Raw genomic sequence first — 27,123 nt, forward strand, 5'->3', positions numbered from 1 at the left:
GTGACTGGTAACAGTAGAATGAAAAAGTTCACATCATTACATTTTAATTCTTTAAAGTTAGACGCCATAGAAGTTATTGTAACTGCAAAGCAGAATCTAATCATGATCTGTTTTTTAATGCTACTCTTTGATATATATAATTTTTTTTCTGACCTCTGTGCTGTCAAGTATTTGGACATGAAATAAGAGCACCTAAGTCTGATATCTAAAATAATCCTTGTAATTTATTTCTTCTTGACTCCTTTTCTCATAATCACTAAACCTCCCATATATATTTATTATTCTTTTTATTTTTATCTTCCCATTGATCTCTCCGTTCTGAATTATAAGTTATGATTTTGTCTTCAAAACATGACGTTAATCTTCATCCTCTTTTTTATGTTTTATTTTAATATTTTTGTGGGTTATTTTATTGAAAGAAAAGTTGAGAGAGAGGAACACAGAAATATAAAACTGCATTTATATTTTATCGAGGAGTGCTATTACTTTTATAAAACAAATAACTGAAAATAAATCCACGTAAATGTTGGCATCTATAACCACTAACAAATTAGTGCTCTTAGTGCCTAGAAAATAGCAAATAAATTCTACCAATCAACATGACTTTTATTTTCCTAAAAAATAGTATAACATATTATTTTAATTTCTAAATTTCCAATAGTCATCAATCAACACTCCTCCTTGACTTTGGAACTGCAAACTCCAAGCTTTTGTCTCAAGAACTCAAATCTAGATTTTGGAAGTGCCTTGGTTAGGATATCAGCCACTTGATTTTCTGTTTTGCAGTAAACTAGTTTCACTTGTCCTTCTCTTTGAACTTCTCTTAAAAAGAAAAGCTTTATCTTAAAATGCTTTGTTTTGCCATGAAAAACTGGATTATTTGCAATTGAAATTGCAGCTTGATTATCCACAAAAATCTTTGTGCTATCTTCTTGTTCTATATGTAAATCATCCATGATCTTTCTTATCCAAACAGTTTGATTGACAGCAGCTGCAGCAGCAACATACTCTGCTTCTGCTGTTGATTGGGCTATAATTTCTTGCTTTTTGGAACTCCATGAAAAAACTCCAGAACCAAGAGAGAAACAGTAACCAGAAGTGCTTCTCATATCATCAACACATCCTGCCTAATCACTATCTGAATATCCATGAAAACTTAAGCTTTCAACTTTGTTGAATCATATACCATAATCAAATGTGCCTTTAACATATCTAAGAATTCTTTTTGCTACTTGAAAATGAATTTCACTAGCACAATGCATGTACCTTGATAACAAACTCACTGAATGAATGATATCTGGTCTGGTGGCAGTTAAATACATTAAGCATCCTATTAAGGATCTAAACAACTTTTCATCAACCTTTTCAGCACCATCTTCTCTGCAAAACTTTTCTTTTTGGTTCGTTGGAGTTGCAGCTGACTTACACCCTTCCATGTTGAACTTCATAAGGACTTCCTTTGCATACTTTTCTTGGCACACAAATATTTCATTTTTCTTTTGCTGTACTTGCATACCAAGATAAAATGTCATCTTTCCAAGGTCTATCATTTCAAAGATATTTTCCATTTCTTCTTTAAACTTGTCAATCATCTCCTTACAATTTCCTGTAACAAATAAGTCATCAACATACAGAGATATCATAAGTATATCTTCATTCACCTTTTTAATATATAAGGTGTACTCACTTAGACTTTTCACAAAGCCTAAGCTCATTAAATGTGCATCAATTCTGCTATACCAAGACCTTGGTGCTTGTTTCAAACCATATAATGCCTTTTTCAGTAGATAAACCTTGTCTTCTTGTCCTTGAAGAGCAAAACCTTTTGGCTGTTCCACAAAAATTTCTTCCTCCAAATATCTATTCAAAAATGTTGATTTTACATCCAATTGATGTATAAGCCAGCCTTTTTGTGCAGCTAGTGCTAGCAGCAACCTTATTGTGTCTAGCCTGGCAACTGGGGCAAATGTTTTAGAGAAATCCACCCCAAACATCTGAGCATATCCCTTGACAACAAGTCTTGCCTTGTATTTGTTCACAGAACCATCAAGATTGAACTTGGTTCTATAAACTCACTTTACTCCAATGGCCTTTTTATGACTAGGTCTATCCACCAACTCCCACGTATGATTTTTTTCAATCATTTTAAGCTCCTCTTCCATAGCATTTATCCACCTCTTGTCAGTCGCAGCCTCTTCATATCCGCTAGGTTCCATGACCGCAACATTACACCTTTGATAGATGTCAGAAAGCAATCTTGTTCCTCTGACAGGTTCATCATCCACATCTTCATTCTCCTCCTGCAATCCAAGCTCATTGTTGCCTTTCCAGTTCAAATAATCAAATTGTTCAAGGAATTTGTTGTCTTTCCAGCTCCAACAATCAACCTCCAAGAATTTCACATCCCTACTAACAATGACTTTGTTGTTATGTGGAAGATAGATCCTGTAGGCCTTTGAAATCAAGCTATAGCCTACAAAAATTCCAGGTTTTGCTTTCTTGTCCAATTTGTCTCTCTTAATATGAGGAATATAAGAGAAACACAAGCAACCAAATATCTTTAAATTAAAGAGCTCAGGTTTGCAACCGTACCATGCTTCAAAAGGCGTTCTTTGTTGTAAAGCTTTTGTTGGCAGTCTATTAAGTAAAAATGCTACTGTATTTACAGCCTCTGCCTAGAATTTTTTAGGCAACTCTTTTTCATGAAGTAAGCACCTAGCCATCTCCATAATCGTCCGATTTTTCCTTTCTGCAGTGCCATTTTGCTGAGGTGAATAAGGGGTTGTAAGTTGGTGTTCTACACCTGTATCTTCACAAAACTTGTTAAATTTTTTGGAAGTATATTCAGTTCCATTGTCGGATGTGATCATCTGCATTTTGCACTTGCTTTGATTTTCCACCAAAGTTTTAAACTTCCAAAGAATGCCAACAACTTCATATTTAAACTTCATAAAATATATCCAACACATTCTTGTCATGTCATCAATGAAAATAATATAATACCTACTGCCATTCAATGATGGTGTGCTCATAGGACCTCCAACATCTGTATGTATCAATTGTAGATTTTGTATAGCCCTCCAAGTCTTTTTTGTGGAAATGGGAGTCTTGTTTGCTTTCCATATTGACAAGCAATGCATGTAGGAAATACTTCTTCTATATCAGGTAAGCTTCTGACCATGTCATTCTTCTTCATGAATATTAGAGCATTGTGGTGAAAATGGCCCAATCTTTTATGCCAAAGTATTGTACTGTTGACCTCTTTGTGCACTGCAGCCTATTCTTCACTCATGAAGTCCAAAGCAAAGCTTTTTCCTTTCATTCTAACTTTAAATACTTCCTTGCCTCTGAATCTTTAATCATGCAGTTTTTGTCTTCAAACAACACCTTATAACCTTTTTCAAGCAATTGAGGAACACTCAACAGGTTTTGGTTAATTTCTGGAACATATAAAACATCTGAAATCAGTTTCAAACCTATTTGACATTCAATTGCCACTATTCCTTTGCCTTTTACTGCAATATATGCTCCATTACCTACTCTGACTTTAGAAAGTGCAGTTTTGTCAAGTTCTTTAAAGAGTTCTCGATCATAACTCATGTGATTTGTGCAACCACTGTCTATGAGCCAACTTTCTGTGGAGCTATTGGTAGCAAAGCATGTAACAGCAAACAATTGTTCCTCTTGTGGTTGATCCTCAGCAACTTTAACTTCTCCTTGTTGTTGATGAGATTTGCAAATCTTTTCCATGTGCCCGAGTTGCCCACACTTATGACACTTTACATTCGGTCTCCACCAGCACCTTTTTTGTGGATGATTGGTTTTCTTACAGTGAGGACAAGGTGGAAAAACCTGAGTATTATTACTCTTATTGTTGATCTTGTTTAATCTTCCAGGTCTGGTATCATTGTTCTGCTTCTTCCTCTATTTGTTGTCATTGCTCTGGAATTTGACTTGAAAAGCATCATCCACAGATCCTTCTTGCCTCATAAGTCTTCTTTGCTCTTGGGCCTGTAAAGCATGCAGCACCTCTGCCAAAGTGATCTTAGATAGATCCTTTGTGTTCTCCAAGGTAGCTATAGAAGCTTCATATCTTTCTGGTACTGATACAAGAATTTTTCAACAATTCTTGAATCAGAAAAAATAGTGCCCAACAATCTTACTTTGTTGGCAATGCTAAGCAACGTATTTGAGTACTCTTTAATGGTGTCTGATTCTTTCATTCTTTGCAGTTCAAATTCTCTCATTAAATTCAATACTTGCATGCTTCTAATTCTCTCATCTCCTGCATATTCTTCCTTCAAGTAATCCCAAATTGCTTTTGGTGTGTTGTGAGACATGATTCTGGTGAAAATTAGTTTTGAAACACCAGAAAATAGACATGCATTTGCCTTTGCTTTCCTGATTTTTTTCTCCTTGTAGGTTTTCATCTGGGCTACAGTGGGATTGTCGGGCAGCAAAGCAATATCGTAATCCTCCTCCACCGCTTCCCAAAGATCCAAAGCCTCTAGGAAGTTCTGCATTTTTATGGCTCAGACATCATAGTTATCTCCATCAAAGATAGGAGGAGCAACTTGAGAGAAACTTGTTTCAGCATCCATAGGTCCCGTAAGAAGTAGCTATGATACCAATTTGTAGGTTATTTTATTGAAGGAAAAGTTGAGAGAGAGGAACACAGGAATATAAAACTGCATTTATATTTTATTGAGGAGTGTTATTGCTTTTATAAAGCAAATAACTGAACGTAAATGCACGTAAATGTTAGCATCTATAACCACTAACAAATTAGTGCTCTTAGTGCCTAGAAAATAGCAAATAAATCCTACCAGTCAACATGACTTTTATTTTCCTAAAAAATAGCATAACATATTATTTTAATTTCTAAATTTCCAATAGTCATCAATCAACAATCATCAATCAACAATTTTACTTCTCCATTGAAGTTTCGGTAAAACTAAATAATGTTGTGAGATGAAATTTTAATGTCTAGCGTTCAAAATCTAAAAAAAAGTCAACGTTTAAAATATTAGTAATATAGCCAACATCATATTAGCTTTAGACGTTTAACATCTAATTTTTTCTAAACATTTAAAAATATTAACTGAAAAAGGAATGTTCTCGAAGAGTTTGATATTGAATAATCAAGTGACTCATGTCTAATAGTTTTTAAATTATTATAAAACTCTTTCTAAAAAGACTTTTCTTATACTCATATATATGACATTGGAGAGTCAACAGACCGAGATCATATCGCATTAGATGTCGGACGGTCAAAAGAGTCAACGTCTAATACTGTTTAAATCATTAAAAACTAAACTGAAAAGAACTTTTGTAGTGCACAAATGAAGTTGGAAACTTCAAGGGCCAACATCATATTGCATTAGACGTCGGATGCTCAAGGGGCCCGAAAGTCAATTTTCAGTATTCATTAGGCGGCGGTTCCCCAACTTGTCTGAAGTCTAATGAGGTATGACGTCGGCCCCCTAAGGCAAGAAACCATTTCCTTTTCACTGTTTCTACATGCTCTCTATTTTCTGGCCTCCCAATGACTTGTGTGACTATAGCTATCAACAACATAAGTAGCCTAATATGTTAAGACTATTTAATGAAGCAATAATAGACTTAAATGTTTAAATAATTGATTACAAACATAGAATAATCTATTAAAACAGAAAGGAAAACATAACAGATTACATAAATAACATAATCAATTATAATGCGATAGAATTTGAAAATCCTACTATATATATGTGACTTGAGACCTGTTTCCATAATGTTAACATTTTCAAATACTAACAAATCTTCTGAGTTTGTGTACATATGTTCTCAAAGGCACGTTCTTGAAGGAATCAAGGCTTTCTTAGTGATCGAGGTCGTATCCGGATCAAATTAATATGCAATTAAAGTGAAGTATAAACTAGGAAGTGACTCCTAGGTCATTAGATCAAACACTTGGTGGGGCTGATTTTGTGAACAAATTTTTGTGAACTGAAATAAACTAATTAAAGCATGAATTCAAACACTAATTAAAAATGGTAGGTCACTAGCTCAATTACAATGCTTTCAATCACAGATTAACAACAATTACACACTACTCTAACATGAATTAACCAACTAAGCGAAGACTAATCATGCTTTCGTAAAAGCGAATTAAGCAAACGCAATGCTCCCATTTAATCATGTTCACACTGCCATAGATTAAGCAAATGTGGTTTAATCGACTAAGCGAAGATTAAATACAATTAGGCAACTAAGCGTGTACCCAATTGCAAGCATAAAACATAAGGTCAGAACAACAAAATCCCAATGATAGACCAATAATCTCATGGAAACGATGCAATTTCACTAATGACCAAGCAAGTAAATTTAAGTTATCATTAAAACAGAATTCAAATAGCAAAACGAACTAATTAACATCATCAACCCTGAAACAAAATGTAGAATACAAAAATGCAATGCAAACAGATTCAGAAATAGGGAAAACGAAACAACAAAGCAAAGTAAATTCAGAAATGTCAACGGTAACTTGGAACGAAAATGCAAAAGCTTGAAACAAAATTAGAAGCAAGAAACGAAACTGGAAGCGAAATTTGAAGCAAGACACAAAAACAAAATTGCAATTAAAAACATAAAAAATTCAATACATAAAGAAAATGAAAGAAAGAACCTAAACCCCCCTCCCCCACAAGGGGGTGGAAAACGTCCAAGATCTCTAAACCTAAGAAGAAGAAAATAAAAAATGAAGAGAGGAGGAGATTCCAAATCTAATTTTAGGGTATTAAAAGTCTCTTTTACAATTTTTCCATTCATATGGGCTTCCCCTAAATGGGCCCAATTAAATTACAAACGGAAATTAAAAACAAATGTTGATGTGGAAAATAATAAATGATGTGGCAGCCCTTTATGGTTCCAAAATTGATCAAACAACAAGGATTCATTCAAGACAATTGGACTACGTTGGTTCTCATTAAATTTTCACTTTGAAGAGTGTGTTAAAGATTAGGTTCTTCAAACAATCTGTATTGTATACCTGTGTGAGTACAACCAGGTTTAAGATTTGGGATTGCTCTTGGTATTTGTAAGAGATTAAGTGTGTTCATCTCTTGTGTTGCTATTTTGATTTTGAGTGGTGAGAGGAGTGCATTGAGAGGTTTGTCTCTATATTCTTGTATACTCAATCATTATAGTGGATTCCCTTCAACTAAGGTTGTTGAAGGAGGACTAGATGTAGGCTTGTGATAGCCGAACCAGTATAGATTGTTTGTGTGTTGATCTTTATCTCTTTTTCTTTATCTTTGTTGATTCAAAATTCTTTGTTTATTGATTTCAAGAAGCCAAGAACTCATAAAGATTTCAAAAAGACTTTTAAAAAGGATCCCTCCCCTCTCTTGGCTTAAGATTAAGGCCTTTCTTTTCATACAATTGGCACCAAAGCTTAACCTCTTTATATCTTTGTTTTTTATGATGAATGTTAAATGAATGGTTAATGGTTTCTTGCACAACAAATGGCATAACAGATCGTTTTTTTTTATCATGTTTGTGCTAAATATGTAATTTCAATAATGTTGAATGAATCAAGCTTTAAACAGTTATATGATCTGTTAGATTTTGCTAGATCACTTAATAAGCTAACAAAGGCAAATTGCTTTGTTATAATCAATTATACAGGGTACATAACTGATTAAAATAAAGAGAAAGCCATAATCTATTACATAAGTGAGGTAATATGTTATGAATGGCAAATGGAACTAATATGGTTAAGTGTTTAAATAATCGATTACATAAGTTTGATAATCGATTAAAACGGAGAACTTAGTCTAATCCATTACAAAAATAGCCTAATCTGTTAAGACTGTTAAATGAATCAATAATAGGCTTAACTGTTTAAATAATCGATTATACACTTGAGATAATCTGTTAAAACAGAAAGAAAGGCATAACATATTACATAAATAACATAATCGATTATACTGCAACAAGATTTGAAAATCTATATATATATGTGTCTTGAAACATGTTTCCATAACGTTAACATTTTCAAATACTGATAAATCTTCTTAGTTTGTGTATAGGTCCTCTCAAAGACATATTCTTAAAGGAATCAAAGCTTTCCTTATGATCAATCAACAAGGATTCATTCAAGACAATTGGACTATATAGGTTCTGATTAATTCTACACTTTGAAGAGTCTATTCAAGATCAGGTTCTTCAAACAATTTTATTATGTACCTGTGCGGGGATAGCTAGGGGTTAAGAGCTATGATTTCTCTTTGTATTTGTAAAAGATTGAGGTTGTTCATCTCTTGAGTAACTATTTTTATTTTGAGTGGTGAAAGGAATGCATTGAGAGGGTTGTTTCTATACTCTTGTATACTCAATCATTACAGTGAATTCTCTTCAACTAAGGTTGTTGAAGGAGGACTGGATGTACGCTTGTAATAGTCGAACCAATATAGTTTGTTTGTGTGTTGATGTTTTTCTCTTTCTCTTTATCTTTGTTGATTAAAAATTCTTTGTTTATTGATTTCAAGAAGCCAAGAAATCATAAAGCTTTTAAAAAGACTTTAAAAAATGGTTAATCCAATTCAACCCCCCCCCCCTATTAGCTTGAGATATAAGGTCTTTCTTTTCTTAGAGCTTGGTATCTTAGAAAAAGCTTAATTGATAAACAATACCTCAACAGTAGAAAATTGAAAAAGCACTTTGTTGTTCTGAACAAGCATTAAATGTCATTAAATGCTTAACATTCAAAAATAACAAAAATAATAAGAGATAAGACATATTTGTTGCATGCACATTCTACTCTATTTTATGCAAATAGCCTACTACACACATCTACTACTTTATTTGAAACATATCAGAAGTGGACAATAGAGACAAAAGAGACATTCACGGAGTGTTCTCTTCATAAGAAGAAGTGTTTGAAAGAAAGTACAACATACTTCAAACAAAGTACTAAAAAAGCAAGTCTACTCTGATAAGTTGACTTTAACCAACGGCTGCCTCAGACACAAAAAAAAGAGAGAAGACACAAGATTCAAACACAAGAGCTCAATCTAACTAATATCTTTTGAAAGAGCCTTTAAATAGAGTATCACTTAATGAAAGAATCAAGAGGACAACACAAGAGAAAAGCTTACAATGAAAATATTCATCCTACGGAAAGCGTTTAGAAGAGAAGCATAGAAAAAGCTAAAAAAAAAAAGAAAATATGTGAGCAGACAAAAAGAAAAGCCAAGCAATACTCTCGAACTTCATTTTAATATTTTCTTATTGTAAGAAGAGAGAAACACCTAGCAAGTCTCTAGACTGTATAGTCTAAATGACTTGTAAGCAATCGTCAATTGCAACTCTAAGGAGAATTTAAACTTATTGTTGAAAATCTAAGGAGTTAATGAAATCTAGGTAGCGTATTAGAGGATACTAGGATTGTCTAGTACTAGGAGTAGTGCGAATACTCAACTAGTCTAGGGAATAGAAGTTTATTCGTTGACAAGGGATACTAGGAGTGGTGAAGAATATTGCACAATCAGGCGTGGGTGAAACTCAACTAGACAACGTACCAAGAGTGCCTAGGGATACCAAGAGTGGTGAGAATACTCAGTTGTAATCTTGTTGAAGATTATAGTGGAACCGTCTGTGATAGAAGAGACTGGACGTAGCTTAGTTGGAGTGAACCAGTATAAAAATATTTGTGCATTTATTGTTCTCTTCTGCCTAAACGCTTCTCTTATAAAACTTATAGTTACACTTTAGTTTTACATACAAGAAACTTCCCATACTAAACGATTGTTCCATAACGAAGGAAGTTTTTACAAACATTGTAGTGTCTTTTCTGAATAGCACATAAAATAAATTATTGTTCATAATTATTTGTAAAGTCAAAATTTTAATAATTACTTGATAAATCGCATGCTCGAAAAACGTGTTATATCAAAAGGGTTGCGAAATTTTTTTTCCAATAACACTATTCAACACCTCGTTCTCCTTTTACTATTTTTCAGATACTTCAAGTAGGATAATTGGAAGCTATATGTGTCTATAACCTAAACACTTAAAACATTTTATAGAACTTGATCTAGAACCTTAAGAAGAATTAGAAGTGTCTTGGAAAGATTTAGGCATATTGGTCATAATAGATGGGTCTTGGGAGCTTTAAAAGATTCTTATCATGTTTTCTTTCTTTACCCTTCCAACTACTAATGTAGTAGTGATAGATAATGTAGTAGTGATAGATGAGTTACTCGTTTGGGTCTCATTTTTCTTTTTCAACTGTCTTTCAACTATGATGGTCAAGTGTAAAACTTTTTCAAAAGATACATATATTATCCATATGAATGAAGGAAAGTTTTAATAAAAAACATATTTAATGATCATTCATGTGAATGAAGTAGATTTTGATGTAAAAGATAAAAGCACAATGCAATTATCATTCAATGTGACAACATTAGGTCAACAAAATGAAAATAGAAAAGATAGAAACTCAGAAAAAAAAATGTAGAAACATTATTTTTCATGTAGGGGTTTAGAAAAAAATATTATGAATGAAGGGAACTTTTAATGAAAAACATGATAATAATCATAAATATGAATAAAGTGAATCTTGATACAAAAGATAAAAACACAAAACAATGATCATTCATATGATAACATGATCAACAAAATAAAAATAGAAAAGTTAAAAGAGATTTTATAGACAAATACACATTATTCTTTTTTGAGTTAAATTCAATTATTTTTTAATAATTGACATATTATTATTTTACTAATTTTGAATACTAAGATGTGAAATGTATTAAGTAAGCTAGACTTACTTTATTTTACTGTATCATTCATTGTATCATCTAGTATTGTAGTGTAATTCATAAAATTAAATAATTGAATTGTACAATTTAAAATATGAAACACAACTTATTTTTTATACAATTTTCCTAATTGCTTAATTATGTTTTTTAAAATATTTGTACATATTTATTTCTTCGGATAAATATTTTTGTAATCTTTAAACTTAGACATGAAATTATAATTTGTTGCTCTCTCAAGCTTTATCTCAAAGTTTTAAAAATAAATACATATAATCTTAACCCAATTATACTAAATATTATTTTACATGTTAAATGAGTTTTTATATTAGCATTGGAGTTGGAACGTATCTGTTGAATATAATGAAAATTATGTATTAGATTAATCTTTTTGGTGTTGAATATATACATATGGTCCTCTATTTATAATAGAAGAAATATGAACTAAGCTCAAAATACAAATAAGAAATAATAACAAATTAACTAAAGATAAAAGATAAATATAAAATAAAGATAATATATCTAACACTCCTCCTCAAGCTAGTACATACGTATGCATCAAGCTTCTTACTAATATAATTAATCAAGTCTTAGTAAAAATATTTGTTTCTGCACTCAAGTGACACCAAATTGCTAATGATTTGCAAGACGACATAGAGAACGAAATACCAACCCAAAAGACTCCCCTGAGCAACAAAACAGGGAGATTGCTCTATGTAAATCTCTTCTTGCAAATCGCCGTTGAGGAATGCCACCAGTGGATAAAGAGGTAATCTTTTCTTCCGATAGTGACAACGATAAACGATGGCCCGCCGACAGCGATAGATGGCACCGCCGCTAGTAGCGGTTGGTGTAGTGGCAGATGCAACACAATTTGTTCTCAAAAGAACCTTAGGCTCTACATAATGAAAATTATGTATTAGATTAATCTTATACATAATTTTCAATATATTCAATAGTATCAAACGATATAAACAACTAAAAAATTAGTTTCAAATATCATTTGACATTTTAAAAAAAAGGTTTAATACATCATTTGCTCCCTACTTTTAGAGGTTTGGTTCAAAGTAATCCTACCTTTTAAAAAATTTCAGTAAGACCCCATATTTCGTTAAAAAATGTTCAATCTGGTTCTTTCCGCTCACGCCGTTAAAAACATAACGGTGCAAATGCCACCGTGACATCTCATAAGCACGTGGCACACATTAATAGGTGAACTTAAATGATTTTTTAATTTAAAAAAAAGTTTAAAAAAGTCCCTGCCACGTCATCATCACCATCATCAGACAAACCCTAATTTCTCTCCAAGAAACCATAGCCGCCGCACCATCTAGCGCTGTCACCACCATCCTCTCCGACAACCGTCCTCTCCAACGCATCACGCGCCACCACCAAAGCTATGCGACGAGAACGCGAGAAACCCTAGGTCTCTACGATTTTCTTGTAGATCTGATTGTGGTTGCAGGTGGAGGCAAGCAATGGCGCGGTTAGTGGTGGAGAAGAGTGGCGATTTGCGATCTGCAGTAGTTGGCGATTTGGCTGATGGTTAGTGGTGGACGATTCTGTGGTGGAGATTGGATGGCAGTGCTGCTGGCACGACAACGATTTGGCTGGTGCGAGGGTGAAAATGATGAAGATTGGTGGTCGCGGCATAGCAAGGGATCGCGTTGGGTGGTGGCGCGAGAACGAAGGTGAGATGCGAAGGTGATGGAGGTGCAATAAAAGGAAGAAGACGCTTTGGTTGTGGCGCGTGATGTGTTGGAGAGGACGGCTGCCGACGAGGATGGCGGTGACGGTGTTGGATGGTGCGGCGGCTAGGGTTTCTTGGAGAGAAATTAGGGTTTGTCTGGAGATGGTGATGATGACGTGGCAGGAACTTTTTTAAACTTTTTTTAAATTAAAAAATCATTTAAGTCCACCTATTAACATGTGTCACGTGATTATGAGATGCCACGGTGTCATTTGTACCGTTATGATTTTAACGGCGTGAGCGGAAAGGACCAGATTGAACATTTTTTAACGAAATATGGGGTCTTACTGAACTTTTTTAAAAGGTAGGATTATTTTGAATCAAATCCCTAAAAGTAGGGATCAAATGATATATTAAACCTAAAAAAATTAATATAATTATATTTAAGAAACTATATTTATTTATTTTTAAAGTTTAAAAATAAATCCATAGACAAATTTTAATTTCACGTTAAAACTTTTAGAAACTTATAGACTAATTTATTTAACTAATTTTTTATTTCTTTTATAAGTATGATTATATAATTGTATACAATGAAACAATTATATAAAAATGTATTAGTTTGTCCCGTTAAGTGTGGTACACTTATGTATAGGAAATATAGTATTATTTAAATAATGTTTTAATATAAATTATTCATATCTTTTATTTATGTGGTTGGGATAATCACTTGAATTAAAAGGAAAGATTTAAGGAAAATATCATGGAAGCCCCATAGTCAAAATCCAATCCTAAACATCAAACTCTCTCGAGAACTAGAATTCAAATATTACAATTTGTCCCAAACCCAAAAAGGTATTTTCTCGAGCACCTCCTTACTTTCTTCTTCAAATTAAGATGTAGGAAGAAATTATGGAGGTGTAGAAAGAATTACTCACCCAAAAAACCCATTGCGGCCAAATCTGAGGACGCTTTCATTTTCTGCAGCCCCACGGATCCAAATTTACGAAATGACTATTTTATCTTCTATGAAATTGACTTCCAGATTTCATGTTCCCAACAATTTTTAGAATAATTTTTCAGAATTTTCATAACAAGATTTTCACAATGAGATTTTTGAACAGAATTTCCAAAATACATAGAAATATATTTTGGAATAAGTTTTTTATAATAGTATTTTCTAAACAGACTTTTTGGAACATATAATTTCTTGTAGGTTAAGTTTTTCGGACACTTCTACATGAAATATATTTCGGAAAAAGCTTTCCAAAATAAGTTTTTTTTTTCGTATTTTCTCTCTTCTTCTTTTGCAGCAACGCTGACGATGGAAGTGACAGTTAGGTCGTGTAGTGCAGTAGCGAAAAATGTTTTAGTCTTTTTTCATTATTTTTCTGGGGTGCAAACAGTAATTACAGAGGTGCAAAAGCAATAACCATCTGTGAAGTGAAACAAGAAGCAGATTAAAGAGAAGAAATAAGTTTACTTTAGAAAATGAAAGGACTTCATACTCGTAATTATTTAATGAATAAGAAAATCAGAGAAAGGAGCTTGAATTCTCTAGAAAAGATTAAAGAAAAAGAAAGGAGATGAAAGTTCTATTTTCTTTTACTTAAAGAAAGAGATGGACAGAAAATTTTCTAATAGTACCCCTTTCCTTATAAACTCACCCTTGTCACTCACTTCTTTTCCATTCTCGATCTAGACTCAGCTCAACAATTTCAAGCTCACCGCTATGGAATCTACACTTCTACACTACATTAACATTTATGTGTAACTTTTATTTATTTTGAAACTTTTATTTCTCTTGGTAAGAGTATTTATATTTTTTTTCAAGCAAGTGTTTTTTTTTATGGATTTTTAATTAATTAAGACGAATTTTTATTTTTATTATTATTAATTTCAAATAACGAAAATCCTATGTCACAAAGAAGAGAATTTCTAGGTAGTAAGTATGATGAGGTGGAAACTGAAGAAAAGAAAATAAAGAAATGAGATGTAATTTTTCAGGGAGGACAAAAAAAATATCTTAGAGGGAGAAAAAACCATTGTTGAGAAGCCATCCTTCGAAAATCGTTTTTGGAGTCTCAGGTCTTTTATTTGTTGAAATCAATCTTAAATAATATGTAGCATTTTACCATATGGAAACAATTGTAATCAAAGATTATATTAAAATTCAATATAATAGCATATAAATATTTTAAATTGTAATAATATGTCAATAAATTATTATATTATATTATTAGATAATTGATGCAAATCATCTAAAGAGCTTAGTGGAGATTTTTTAAGAAACTATTGATTTGGGAATGATAATGGAAGAAGAAAAAGGACTTTAAGGATTTTCACTCCTATGGAAGATGTTGTTTTCAAGTTTGTTCTTACTTTCTTTTAAGCCTTGTAAATATGTACACAAGTTTTTGTTTTGGGCTTTATTTTGGTCAAGATATCATGTCATTTCTAGACTTGCTTTCATGTCAACAATTTTTGAAGCTCAATTGCAACCAGTTCACAAATCCAAAAGATATGTGCTTATAATAAGTGGAAAGCTATTTGAGTCTAGTTTCCAACAAAAAAAAAATCATCTCATTTGGAGCTATGTGGAGAAAGTTGTGGGCAAAACACTCAGTAAAGGTCAAAACTGACAAGATGATGTCTTGAACAAGTTATGGGCATGTTTCTTGAGTTGGGCTTGCATGTGACGTGATCCAACTTTTTTTGGCTTGTTTAAAGCCATAAGGTCCCTTGCATGTGATTGGCCGAAAAAGAGACAAAATGTGATTGGATGAAGTAAAGGCAGAAGACTCTTATTCATCCTTCTTGGTTGAATAAGCTTCTAGGCTATTTTCAAATGCATGCACTGTAGCTCTCTCCTTCAACTATAAAAGGAGAAGCACCCCTCTTTCTTGTATTTTCTTAAAACTTGAATTATATTAGAGAAACTTTGCCAAAATTGCAAGACTCTCTTCCTATGTTCTCCTTGGAGTTGTCTATCTTCTAGACTTCTTCTTCCTTTTCCTTCAAGGTTGGCCCAACCTCCTTTTAGGATGCATATCACGCCATACTCATCAAGCCTCTCAACCTCCAATCTTCATGCTTTCACACCTCCATCTACTTCCTCAAGGATTCTTCAACAACAAGGATGAAAACTAGCTTTCCCAAACAAGGCAAGAAAAAGGAACTAATGAGTATCTGAGATGATTTTGACTTCTCAAAGTCTAATGAGGAAGAAGAGGAAGTCAATCTCTGCCACATGATAAATATCGTTGAATGCTCGTTAGACGACTCTGAAAAGAGAAAAATGAATAAGATTAACAATACATGACCCAAGGCAATGTGGGTACCTAAAGATAAAATTATCTCTCTTGCATATATGCTTGATGACCCCAAGGAGACCCCAATCATGGTACCTGAACAGTGGATGCTCATATACATGATGAGTCAAAGGTCTATGTTCCAAGTCCCTACAAGCAAGAAGGGTGGAAAATAACATTCGGAGGAAATCAACAAGGTAGAATAATAGGTATTGGAAAGATAGGTATAAACACATTCCCTTCTACTGACAACATTATATTAGTAAATGGCTTGAAACAAAATTTGTTGAGCATAAGCCAATTGTGTGACAGCGGATACAATGTTATCTTTGAAAAAGGCCAATGGAAAGTCCTAAATAACCAAAGTCTACTGGTATTTATTGACAATAAACAAGGCAACTTGTACAAGTTAGATCTAGATGAATTACATGCTCAAAGTGTCTCATGCCTAGTGTTTATAAAAGATAATGCAATTTCGTGGCATAGGAAATGTGGACATGCAAGTATGAGATTAATCTCAAAATTTCAACATCATGACCTTGTGAGAGGATTACTTAAATTATCATTCAATGGTAGAATCTTTTGTAACACTTTCATGAGAGACAACCACGTCAAAGAATCTTTTAAAATTTAAAATATTGTTTCTACAAAAAGACCTCTTGAGCTACTACATATAGATATATTTTAACCTACAAGGACAACATCAATGAGCGGTAAACGCTATGGACTTGTGGTAGTAGATGACTTTTCTAGATGGACATGAGTTTTATTCCTAGTCTATAAGCACGAAGCATGCGATGCTTTTTATAAACTTTGTAAGAAAATACATAATAAAAAAGGTTATAAGATTATTTCAATCAAAAGTGATCATGGTAGAGAATTTGAAAATGAACTATTTCAAAATTTTTGCAAACACTTTGGCATTAAACATATTTTTTTAACTCCAAGGAGGCCGCATAAAAACAGAATGGTTGAAAGATAGAACAGATCTTTACAAGAAATGGTCAAATCCTAAACACTGTTGAGCTTAAGCATCCAATACAACTTGCTATATTCAAAATAGAGTTTATATAAGACTCATCTTAGGCAAAACAACATATGAATTATAAAAGAATAGAAAACCCAATATATATCATATTTCCATCCCTTTGGTTGTCAATGTTTCATATTGAATATCAAAGATAATTTAGGGAAGTTTGATTCTAAGAGTAATGAAGAAAAGTAAATCATCTCCCTTATACTTCATTATATTATATGCTTACTTTTGTAAGGAGAGAAAAGAGAGATGAGAGAAACACATGCGAGTGTTTAGATTGCTTTGTATTGTATTCAAATTCTCTCGTAGAAAGATATAATCTAAACTACTTGTAAGCAATCTATGATTGCAATTTTGAAGAGAACCAAAACACTTACAACTTAACTCTTTAAAGTTAAGGTAATCTAGGCGAGATCGTCTAGTATCAGGAGTGATGCTAATACTCAACTGATCTAGGGTAACTAAAGGTTATTCGTTGATCAGGGATACCAAGAGTGGTAAATAATACTGCACAACCAGGAATGGGTGAAACTCAAGGAAATCTCGGCAGGTTGCTGAGTACCAGGAGTGATGCGAATACTCAAGGAAATTTCGGCAGGTTGCTCAGTACCAGGAGTGGTTCGAATACCCAAGGAAATCTTGGCAGGTTGTTGAGTATCAAGAGTGGTGCGAATACTCAAAGAAATCTCGGTGGGTTGTTGAGTACCAGAAATGGTGCAAATAGTCAAGGAAATATCGGCGAGTTACTAAGTACTAGGAATGGTACGGATACTCAACTGGTCTAGGGTAACTGGAGGTTATTCGTTGATTAAGGATACCAAGAGTAGTAATACTACACAACTAGAAGTGGGGAAAACTAAACTAAACGAGTCTTAAAGGGATTAATAGCGTTTAGGGGTACCAAGAGTGGTGAATAATACTAAGCAATCAGGAGTGAGTTAAACTAGATTGTACTTCATTGAATATCTAATGGAACCCTCTAAAATTATTTAGAGGAGAACTGGATGTAGCCTTAATAGGTGAACCAGTATTGATAAACGATGTAGTTATTAAGTTCTTTAAAGCTCACTCTCAGTTAACATGCTTTACAATTTATTATTGTCTACTCTTTAGCCTTGATGCACTAAGTTGGTTAAATAAATGATCCAACCAAGAAAGCATTTATTAACCGAAAAAATCAATGGCACCATTGTTAGAATCAACCACCACTGAAATTGCACCACCTAAATCACGAGCCTCTTCCACCTGGTTTCATCCTGCCTCTAAACCTACATAAGTCACATTCACATGTCAAGTCAGTATTAGTGTCATAGTCAATTTCAGTGTCATGTGTCAATTTTAGTATTATGTGTTAGTTTCAATGTCATGTGTTACTTTTAATCTCACGTATAAGTTTCATATATTTAATTTAATCCTAATTTTTGTCAATTTTATTCAATTCAGTCTCAATTTTCATTAATTTTGTTCAATTCAATCTAAATTTTCATTAATTTTGTTCAATTAAGTCCAATTTTTTTGTCTAAAATAAAACAGTTTTATCTATTTTCAAATTGAGATTAAATTTAATTTTTATATAAATATTATACTAAACTTTTATTAAAATTCACATTTTTAATAAACATTTCGGTATAACATTTTAAGGCTTGTATTAATGTACGTCATAATATTTATAACTTAAGTGAAATGCATTATTAAAAAATATATTTTAATGAATTTTCAATTATGCGTTATGAATTAAACCAATTTTTGTAAATATTTTATTCTATATATTTGTTTTTATAAAAAGTTTCACCAATTCTTAAATATAAAACTATTTTTATTTTTAAAGCTAAGTTGTAGAAATAGAATACAATAATATAGACAAACTTATTTTTGTGCCAGAAAAAGATAGAAAAAGTTTATTTATATATGTAACTTTTTTTTAATAAAGCAAGTGATCTTATTTTTTAGATAACGATGAATTTTAATTTTAATATAAAATTGGTTATAAATTAATTTTTATATAAATATATTTTATTGAAAAAATTATCAAGATTATGAATTTTATTAAAAAATTTGTATTACATTTATATCAAAATTAAATTCGATCCCAAACGATCAAATTTCATTTAAAAGAAAAGGGATTGAATTAATAAATTTAATAAAAATTAGAATGAAATTAAATACAATAAATTTGTGACTAAATTGAATATAAAATAATGATAAATTATATTAATACTTAACACTTATAATGAGTTGACACATAATATTAACACTAATTTAAAACATAATAGGTTTAAACCATTGGATCATCCTCATATTTGTTGGGGAATTTCAATTGGGTACTCATTTTTTAAACGGTCAAAATTTGGTCCATATATTTATAAAATTGAGCCAATTTTGTCCTCTCCGTTAAATTTTGATAGACGGCGTTGAAAAGTTTTGAGTTGTATTTTTTTTTAACAAAAAGTCAAAACTTAATTAATGAATCTCGTAACCGCACTTCGAGGTGCGGAAAGCAGTGGCCGCACTTCGAAGTGCGTTTTTTATTTTTTAGCCGCACTTTGAAGTGTGGTTTGTCATATGTATTTTTTTTTATTTCATGCATGCTTTTTTTGTTTAATTTTTTTTTTCTTTATTTCATGCATGCTTTTTTTATTTAATGTTTTTTGTGTTATATTCCTGCAATGTTCTTTTTTTATGTTTTTTGTATTATGTTATTATTTTTTATTTAAATTTCTTGTTTTATGTTATGATTTTTTATTTTAAATTTTTTGTTCATGGATTATGCTTAGTCATTAGGCAATATATTATTACTCAAAGAATGAATTGGAAATACCTCTTTAATAATATTTAGGTTAGTTGATTTTTATGTTGAAAGATGAATATGAACTTTTTATTAGGCAGTGTTTTTGAATTTTTTATTTGTAATTTAATAAATATTTAAATTGTAATATTTATTGTAGGTCATATTTAATTATATGAGATGGATAAGTATCCATATTTAGATTCTGAAATAAATTCTTATTATATATGAGATGCGGTAGGTCGTCTTCTTTCATCTGGTGGCTCACTACGAGAGGATGAAGCCTCACCATGATATCCCCCTCTAGTTTTAACCATATCTATTAACCAATTATATTATTAACATATTATATACAAAAAAGTAATTAATTAAGAAATCAAAAATATTCAAACAAATAAAAAGTAATCTAAGAATATAAAATTCCAAAAAAATTACATATATAATAATTAAATTATTACAAATAAATCCAAAATAATATTTAACATTACAGATAATAATTATTATTTAATTCAATAAACAATTTCATAAAAAATTAAAAAACTTAAATAAAATTAAATACATAATAAATAATATAGTACGAAAATAATAATATATTGAAAAATAACAAATTCAAGAAAATTTAACAAAAAAAAAGAAAATAATTCAAAATATATTAAAACAAAACATTTTATTTAACAACTAATATAAAAAATTAAATTTATTATATTAACCTAATAAAAATAAAACCTAATAAAATAAATATATACTAACCTAATAAAAAAATTAAAAAACCTAATAAAAAAATTCATAAACCGCACTTTGAAATCCGGCAAACAACTAACGCACTTCCATGTGCGGTTAGTCTGCTGCCGCAGATCGAAATGCGGTGGTACTCTGTCCTTTCCGCAGATCGAACTGCGGTTTGCACTTTTCGCAGATCGTTTGCTTTCCGCAGATCGAAATGCGATTCTATTTGCACCTTTCCGCACTTCCAACTGTGGACGTCTCTGACCGCAACTCCAACGGAGTTTAAGCTCTCCGGCGAACGAACGAACCGAACCAGCGGACGAAGCGAACACCCAAGCACACAAGCACATGCATATGACAACAAACAAAAAAAAGTAGATGCAATGGTACTAACCTGGACGCCAGATATCTATGAGGCCACGACAGGACGAACGCAAAGCGTGGCAAGGACGAACGCAGAGTCTTGGCACGTAGGACGAACGCTTGCACAAGAGGGAGGGCGGAGACAAAATACAGTGGTGGTAGAGGATACGAGGGAGAGAAGAATGGCAGAGGAAGACGGAGAGAAAAAGAGGGAGGGGTGATTTGGAAAGGGGGTGTAGGGTTTGAGTTTGAAATGCGGCAGGGAAGAGTTAAAGTTTTAGTCAAACTTTTTAAAAATCAATTTTGACTTGCAAAGGCTATACTTGGAATTAAATTATATTTTGGAGGTGCAGGACGAAGCGCGTGAGGTGCAGGGAGAATCATTCTAAATTGAATGGGTTATGGGTTATGGGTTATTGAATAACCATTCCACGTGGAAAAGTAAATTTTTCCACACTGCTTCTTCCTCAACTGCACACTAACCCGACGAGCCACACTGCTTCTTTCTCAACTGCACACTAATCCGACGAGCCACTGGACTTTGTTGTCTTCCGGGACGAGCACTGGATGCGCGTCGGGGTTGGTGACCACAAAGTTCATGGATCGGACTCTAGGTGGGTCCAACATTGCAAATCATGCACTAAAAAACCCTTCTTCTCGAACTCACTCTCAGGTCAATGCCGAATTCGAAATTCGAATTTTAAACCTTCTCAAACAAAATAAAAAAAAAAGCTATATGTTTTTCGATGAGTAAAATCTTGGGATTTTGAAATTTGAGTAGTGGGACTGCTTACCAGCTTCGAAGATTGGTGATGATTTTTCATGGTGACTCTTGAGATGCGAAGTGGTGGTGCTGATTTGAAGTTTGCAATTTTGGATTTTAGAGTTTATTTGCAGGTTCGATTTGCGGCTAAAGCTCCCGCGATCGACTCACGTTTCAAGGGTTTTCCTTTTGTCTAGTTCTTAATTTCTTATTTACAGGTTGGATCAGTGAAGAAGGTGTGAAGGTGTTTTCAGCCCTTCCATTTCGGTGGATCCTCTCATCAAGATGCCACTCCACAGATCCTCCTCCCAAAAAAAGAGGCTTTTTCACACTGCAGTCACTACATCTGACTCTGTCTACAAACATGGCAGTGCAGAGTGATGTACTTTTGGTACAACAAATTCAAGCATGGACCCCAATATGGGATGGGAGGCTTCACTCGGATCCTTCATTCTGGGAAGCCTGACCAGTTCATGGATGAGATCCCCACCTTTGTTGCTCAGCCTTTACTTGATGGGATGGATCAGGTTTTGCTTTGCTTCTTGCACAATTATGTTTTTTGGGTTCTGTTGGGTGTTTTTGTTGTGTTTCCCTGCTGTCACTGCGGATGTTATTCTTATGAAGTTGAAAAAATTGAATTTTTTTAAATGGGGGAGGGGGGAGGGGTTTCAATTTCGGAATGATTGAAAAATCTTATGAATTTGTGGGAATGGTATAACATTGTAAAAGGTTTTTAACTGTTTTCCGACAACATGGTAATATGTTGACTTTTGTTTTTTGTAATTTCAAGTGGTTGGGTTGTGTTTCTCTACCGCAATGACTGTGACTATTCAGAACAAAAGAACGAACTAATTAAGGCGCAACTTGGGATTTAAGGTTTTTTTGGCTTTGGTCTGAGTTTACAGGTTGACGAAGATGGAGAAGAAGGTTCCTGATGGGTTCTATTTTTGGTGACGCGTTTTTTGGTTGGGTTAGAAGAAGATGGTGGATCCAACGAGGTTGACAGTGGAGAGGGTCTACAACACATAACCCATTTAATTTAATACACAATATCTCTTATCACTGTTTGTAAAAATTTAATCAAGAGGGCAAAATTGGCTCAATTTTACAAGTATATAAACCAAATTTTGACAGTTTAAAAAATGAGTACCCACTTCTGATTTATCAACAAATATGAGGACAATCCGAGGATTTAAACCAAACATAATATTAAGAATAACACTATATAACATAATATTACATGTAAATAATTTTTTAAATTAAAAAAATAAATAAAATTAAAAAAATCACTAATTAATATATAACATAAAATTCACATTAATAATTTAATCGTCTAAAGTAATCAAAATTAAAAGTTTATTAAACTAAAAATAAATCAAATTACATAAGACCAAATAAAATATTATTTAAATATATTATATATATATATATATATATATATATATATATATATATATATATTATTTGATGATGAGATAAAACAAAATTGAAAAAGTGTCCACAATGTTCCAACCTCACATTCTCAACCAACGGCAATGGCAGCCTCATCCTCCTTCACCTCCTTCCTTTCCTTTCTTCTCCCACCAAAGCCACAATCGCACCCTCCTTCCCTCGCGCGTTTCTCGCTTCGAAGCCACAAGCTCTGTGCTCAACACCAGGACCACCACTCACCGGAGCTGTCCTCGCACGTTATAATGAACCCTTCTTACGCGCACGCAAACACGCTCTTCTTCCGATCTGCGTACAACGTGCAGGTGGTTGTTGACGAGAACGAGCCCGAGGAAAGGCTGCTCAACCGCTTTAGGAGAGAGGTCATGAAAGCTGGAGTCATACAAGAATGCAAGAGGAGACGCTTCTTTGAGAACAAGCAGGAGGAGAAGAAACGCAAGAACCGCGAAGCTGCTAAGCGTAAAAGCAGAAGCAGGTTCTTTCCTTCCTTCCTTGTGCTTACACTCTCTTTGCATTTTAATCTCATTGTTCTTAATGAATTAACAATCATGCAGTCATGTGGACTTAAGTCTGAGTTTAGTTAGTAACAATAGTATGCAATTCATCAATCAAGTTACTTCAAATTTTAAAAGAAGTGTTTAACTTAAAAATATATTTTTAGTGGGCTTGCTTTGATGAAATATTTAGAAAATTTTCAAGAAAATGTTTAGAATTTGTTATTCTGAATACTAATATAACAACACATTATACTTTGAGGACCAAAATGGTAATTCTATTATTAATTTTCTGTTTGATATGTTATATGTTGGATTAATGTTATTAAAAGGACAACTAATTACGGATAAACCCGTTTAGTGGCCAGAGTATAATAGGATAAGATAATTATCCTCTCATGCTTTAATAAATTATTTGGTATGTCGAGTTCTTCTTATCCTATTGTCTATCTTATGTAGTGTGCCTCTTATTTATCGTGTCGGGGGAGCTGAGTTAGAAAGTAACAAGATAAGATAGTCAACCTTCGTCTTCCTGCTAGACTACTCAACCTTCATTTCAACCAGTCTCATCATCACCATCTTTATCATCAATGTCCTCATTGTCATACATATCCACCATTTTCACCATTTCTTTCATTGTCATTACCACCATCAATTTCACAACCTTTGTTGTTGTCGTCACCTCTCCATGGATATTGTCTCCTCTATACATCATCTTTGTCTCAACAACTGCCATTCTTAATAACATAGTTGCTATACTGGCCAACACAAGACGTCTTCCACCATTTTTGTCAAAAATTTTGCAACCACTTCCGCTATTTCCACTATTGTCATCATCATTGTTACCATTATTATCATTTTTATCATCACTATTGCCGTGTCATTTTCATTGCAATAACTACCAATACCTCATCACCGTCACCATTAGTGTCACCACTTAAGTTGTCGACATTGTTACTGCCACCAAATTGTCATAATGACTGCTGTTACTTCCATTATTGTTGCTACCGCTCTCACCATCATCTTCACTACTACCACTATCTTGTTATATCATTGTCATTATAACCACTACAATCGGTATCATTATCACCAGTGTCACCATAACCTTCTGTTGGTACCATCTCATCATTATTACTGTTGTTATCACTACCATAATCATCATCATTGTTACCACCATCACTACAACTACCCCCACTGCAACATAAAATTATTTGGTGTTATCATTGTACACACTAAATATTAGATATGATTAATGTTTATGTTGCTTTTATCTTATCTTTTTCGATCTTATCTTATCTTATCCTTTTATATCCTTATTACCAAACAAGCCCTTAGTTCATTTCATAATATGACAAAGAGTAGTTAGGATCTAGCTCAGTAAGATAACTGGTTTCAGGGAAGTATCACCTGTCGTCATTCTTATGTTTTCTTTGAGTTGAAAGGCTAGGTAACTTAAGTAAGGCTAAGACATAGTTTTGGTCCAGAACCCTGTTTAGTGCACTCACTTTTGCTGGCAATCATGCATTCAGCACCTTTATGACTGTTGTTGGACAAAGCTTAGATGGCTCTAATTTTGAATGCGTTTTAAGTTAATTGAGCAAGATAAAATGAGTCTTTTGATATTCATCCGACGATTCTATATAGATAAATGTGTAAGGAGGATAAGTTCAAGAAGAAAGTTGGGTCAAATACTGCTTGGTGTGAAAATAGTCTCCTGTTTTGAGTTGTGACAAGTAAAGGTATTTAGACAATATTTTTACATGGGGAGTGCAGATAAGATAATCGTAATGGGATTTTGGTTGCAATTACAATCTAGGTTATAGGATATTTGTATCAAAGTTCCCTGCTTCTCCCGCCTTATTTATCATAAATTGCTAAATTAGACTGTGATAAAAAGGCAGGTCAAAACCATTGACACATCGTGGTCCCTTCAGAAAGATTGCTATTTGTCAAAATTAGGTTTCATCTTCTGGTTAGATAGTTGCCTTGAGTAAGATTATTTACTGTTTGTCTTTTCTGCATTATTTTCAGGCGCCCTCAATCAAGATTTCAAGCACAAAACAAGCAAGATGTTGCAACAACCAAGAAGGTAGAGGATGATGATAACTGGGATCTTCCAGAAGTAGACGCTCCATATATTTCAACAACATGATCCACTTACATTCTGTACGATTCTTCACATTTTATTGTGAAAGGCTTTTTACGCATGAGTTCTGTTGAGTCAAATCAATTCCTTGGACGCAGTAAGTGTAATGTTCAATTCACATTTCATTTTAAGTTATGCTATTTATTCATTTGTGCATCAAAATTTTGTTTTGGCATTGATTTTATGAAATCTGGCCGCAGTCTGTTTTATTCTCCCTTCTTGCATCAATCTAGAGTCCCTTTATGATGTTCAGTTTTACCAGCGAGGCAAAAGTTACTTATCAGATAGGAAGAATATGTAAGAGTTCAATGCGTGGAAAATGTGTGCCAAAAGAAAATTTCTATTCACTGGACACTAAAATTTTTTTCGTCTCGAATTTCCTACTATAGCATCTTCAAAATGAGAGAGATTGGACAAGTTAGAAAAGCCAAAGTTTGCTTTAGTTTGGACTTTGGAGTATATGCATGTCATTCGAATTACTGACAATGATGTTTTTTTTATAGTAGTTAATTTCTCTGCCTTAAGCAATGCTCTTTATCATGCTTAGTTTTCCATCAATTTGAGCTGGATATGTATTTAAGATATTGCGGACCAGAGTTTTTCCTCTAATGAGGTTACTGGAAATCCTTGACCTCATTGGAACAAGAGTAAATTGTAGGAATAAGCTTAAATTTAGGAGTTACCAAATAATTATTAAGAGTGTAGTGTTTATTGCATTGGGAGAGGAAGAGTCACGAAGTTACTCTGTTATGTTTTATGGTCATTATAGTGTATTATTTGTAATGACCGGCCTAGCAAACAGTATGTCCCTGTCTCAGTTGACAAAGAAAGTCAACTTTGACAATATGAGAGCTCTTCTTGGATCCCAAGACATTTGGGATGTTGTAGCGAATGGCTATGAAGAGTCTGCAAAGATGTAGAGCAAATAGTGGCTCAACTTGCTGCATTAAGAAAATCACAGATGCTGTTGATGAGTCTGGCTTTGAAAAGATAGTGAATGCTAAATCTTCAAGAGAAGCATGGCAGATTCTTGAGAAAGTTTACAAAGGTGATAATCATGTAAAGCAAGTTAGACTTCAAACTCTCAAAGACGAGTTTGAGAGTCTGAGATTGGAGAGTAGATAACGAGTGGCCGAGTATATATCTCGTTTGGAGGCTGTAACGAATCAACTCGGAAGAAATGTAAAGGAGTTGCCTGTCAGTCGTATTGTGGAGAATATTGTGTGTGCAATTTGAGGAGTCCAAGGACTTGGCAATGCTCTCGGTTGAAGGGCTTGCTTGCTCTTTGGAGGCACATGAGCAGCGGAGGAGGATGTTGTTTGAGCGACTTGATCAAGTACTTCATGCAAAACTTGACTTGAAGGGAGGTGTTTGAAACACTCGAGGCCGAGGTGGTCCTGGAGCAGAGGTTGTGGCCAAGGTGATCGTGAAGACGGAGATGAACAAATCGGGCAACAAAACTGGAGAGGTAGTAGAAAAGCGAGAGGTCGAGGAGGTCGATCTATTAATTATGGAGTAGAATGCTATAAATGTGGCAAGCATGACCACTATGCGAATG

The 27,123-nt window shown here is 33.3% G+C and overlaps 1 protein-coding gene across 1 annotated transcript; it reads left to right on the forward strand.

Annotated features, from left to right (window-relative positions):
• Positions 1-22,963: 22,963 nt before the first annotated feature.
• Positions 22,964-25,727, forward strand: LOC108329692 (30S ribosomal protein S21, chloroplastic). Its single transcript, XM_052873434.1, has 2 exons — positions 22,964-23,400; positions 25,451-25,727. The coding sequence occupies exons 1-2, from the start codon at positions 23,012-23,014 to the stop codon at positions 25,569-25,571; spliced, it is 510 nt and encodes a 169-aa protein (XP_052729394.1). The 5' UTR covers positions 22,964-23,011; the 3' UTR covers positions 25,572-25,727.
• The last annotated feature ends 1,396 nt before the right edge of the window (positions 25,728-27,123 follow it).

Source organism: Vigna angularis, chromosome 2, assembly GCF_016808095.1.
Source record: "Vigna angularis cultivar LongXiaoDou No.4 chromosome 2, ASM1680809v1, whole genome shotgun sequence".
Classification (NCBI taxonomy): domain Eukaryota; kingdom Viridiplantae; phylum Streptophyta; class Magnoliopsida; order Fabales; family Fabaceae; genus Vigna; species Vigna angularis.

What these genes read in the sequence shown, in the direction of transcription:
- LOC108329692 (XM_052873434.1), top strand. Translation starts at nt 23,012, where the DNA reads ATGGCAGCCTCATCCTCCTTCACCTCCTTCCTTTCCTTTCTTCTCCCA. An exon ending in AAGCGTAAAAGCAGAAGCAG is followed by an intron (nt 23,401 to 25,450) that starts GTTCTTTCCTTC and finishes CATTATTTTCAG; the next exon opens with GCGCCCTCAATCAAGATTTC.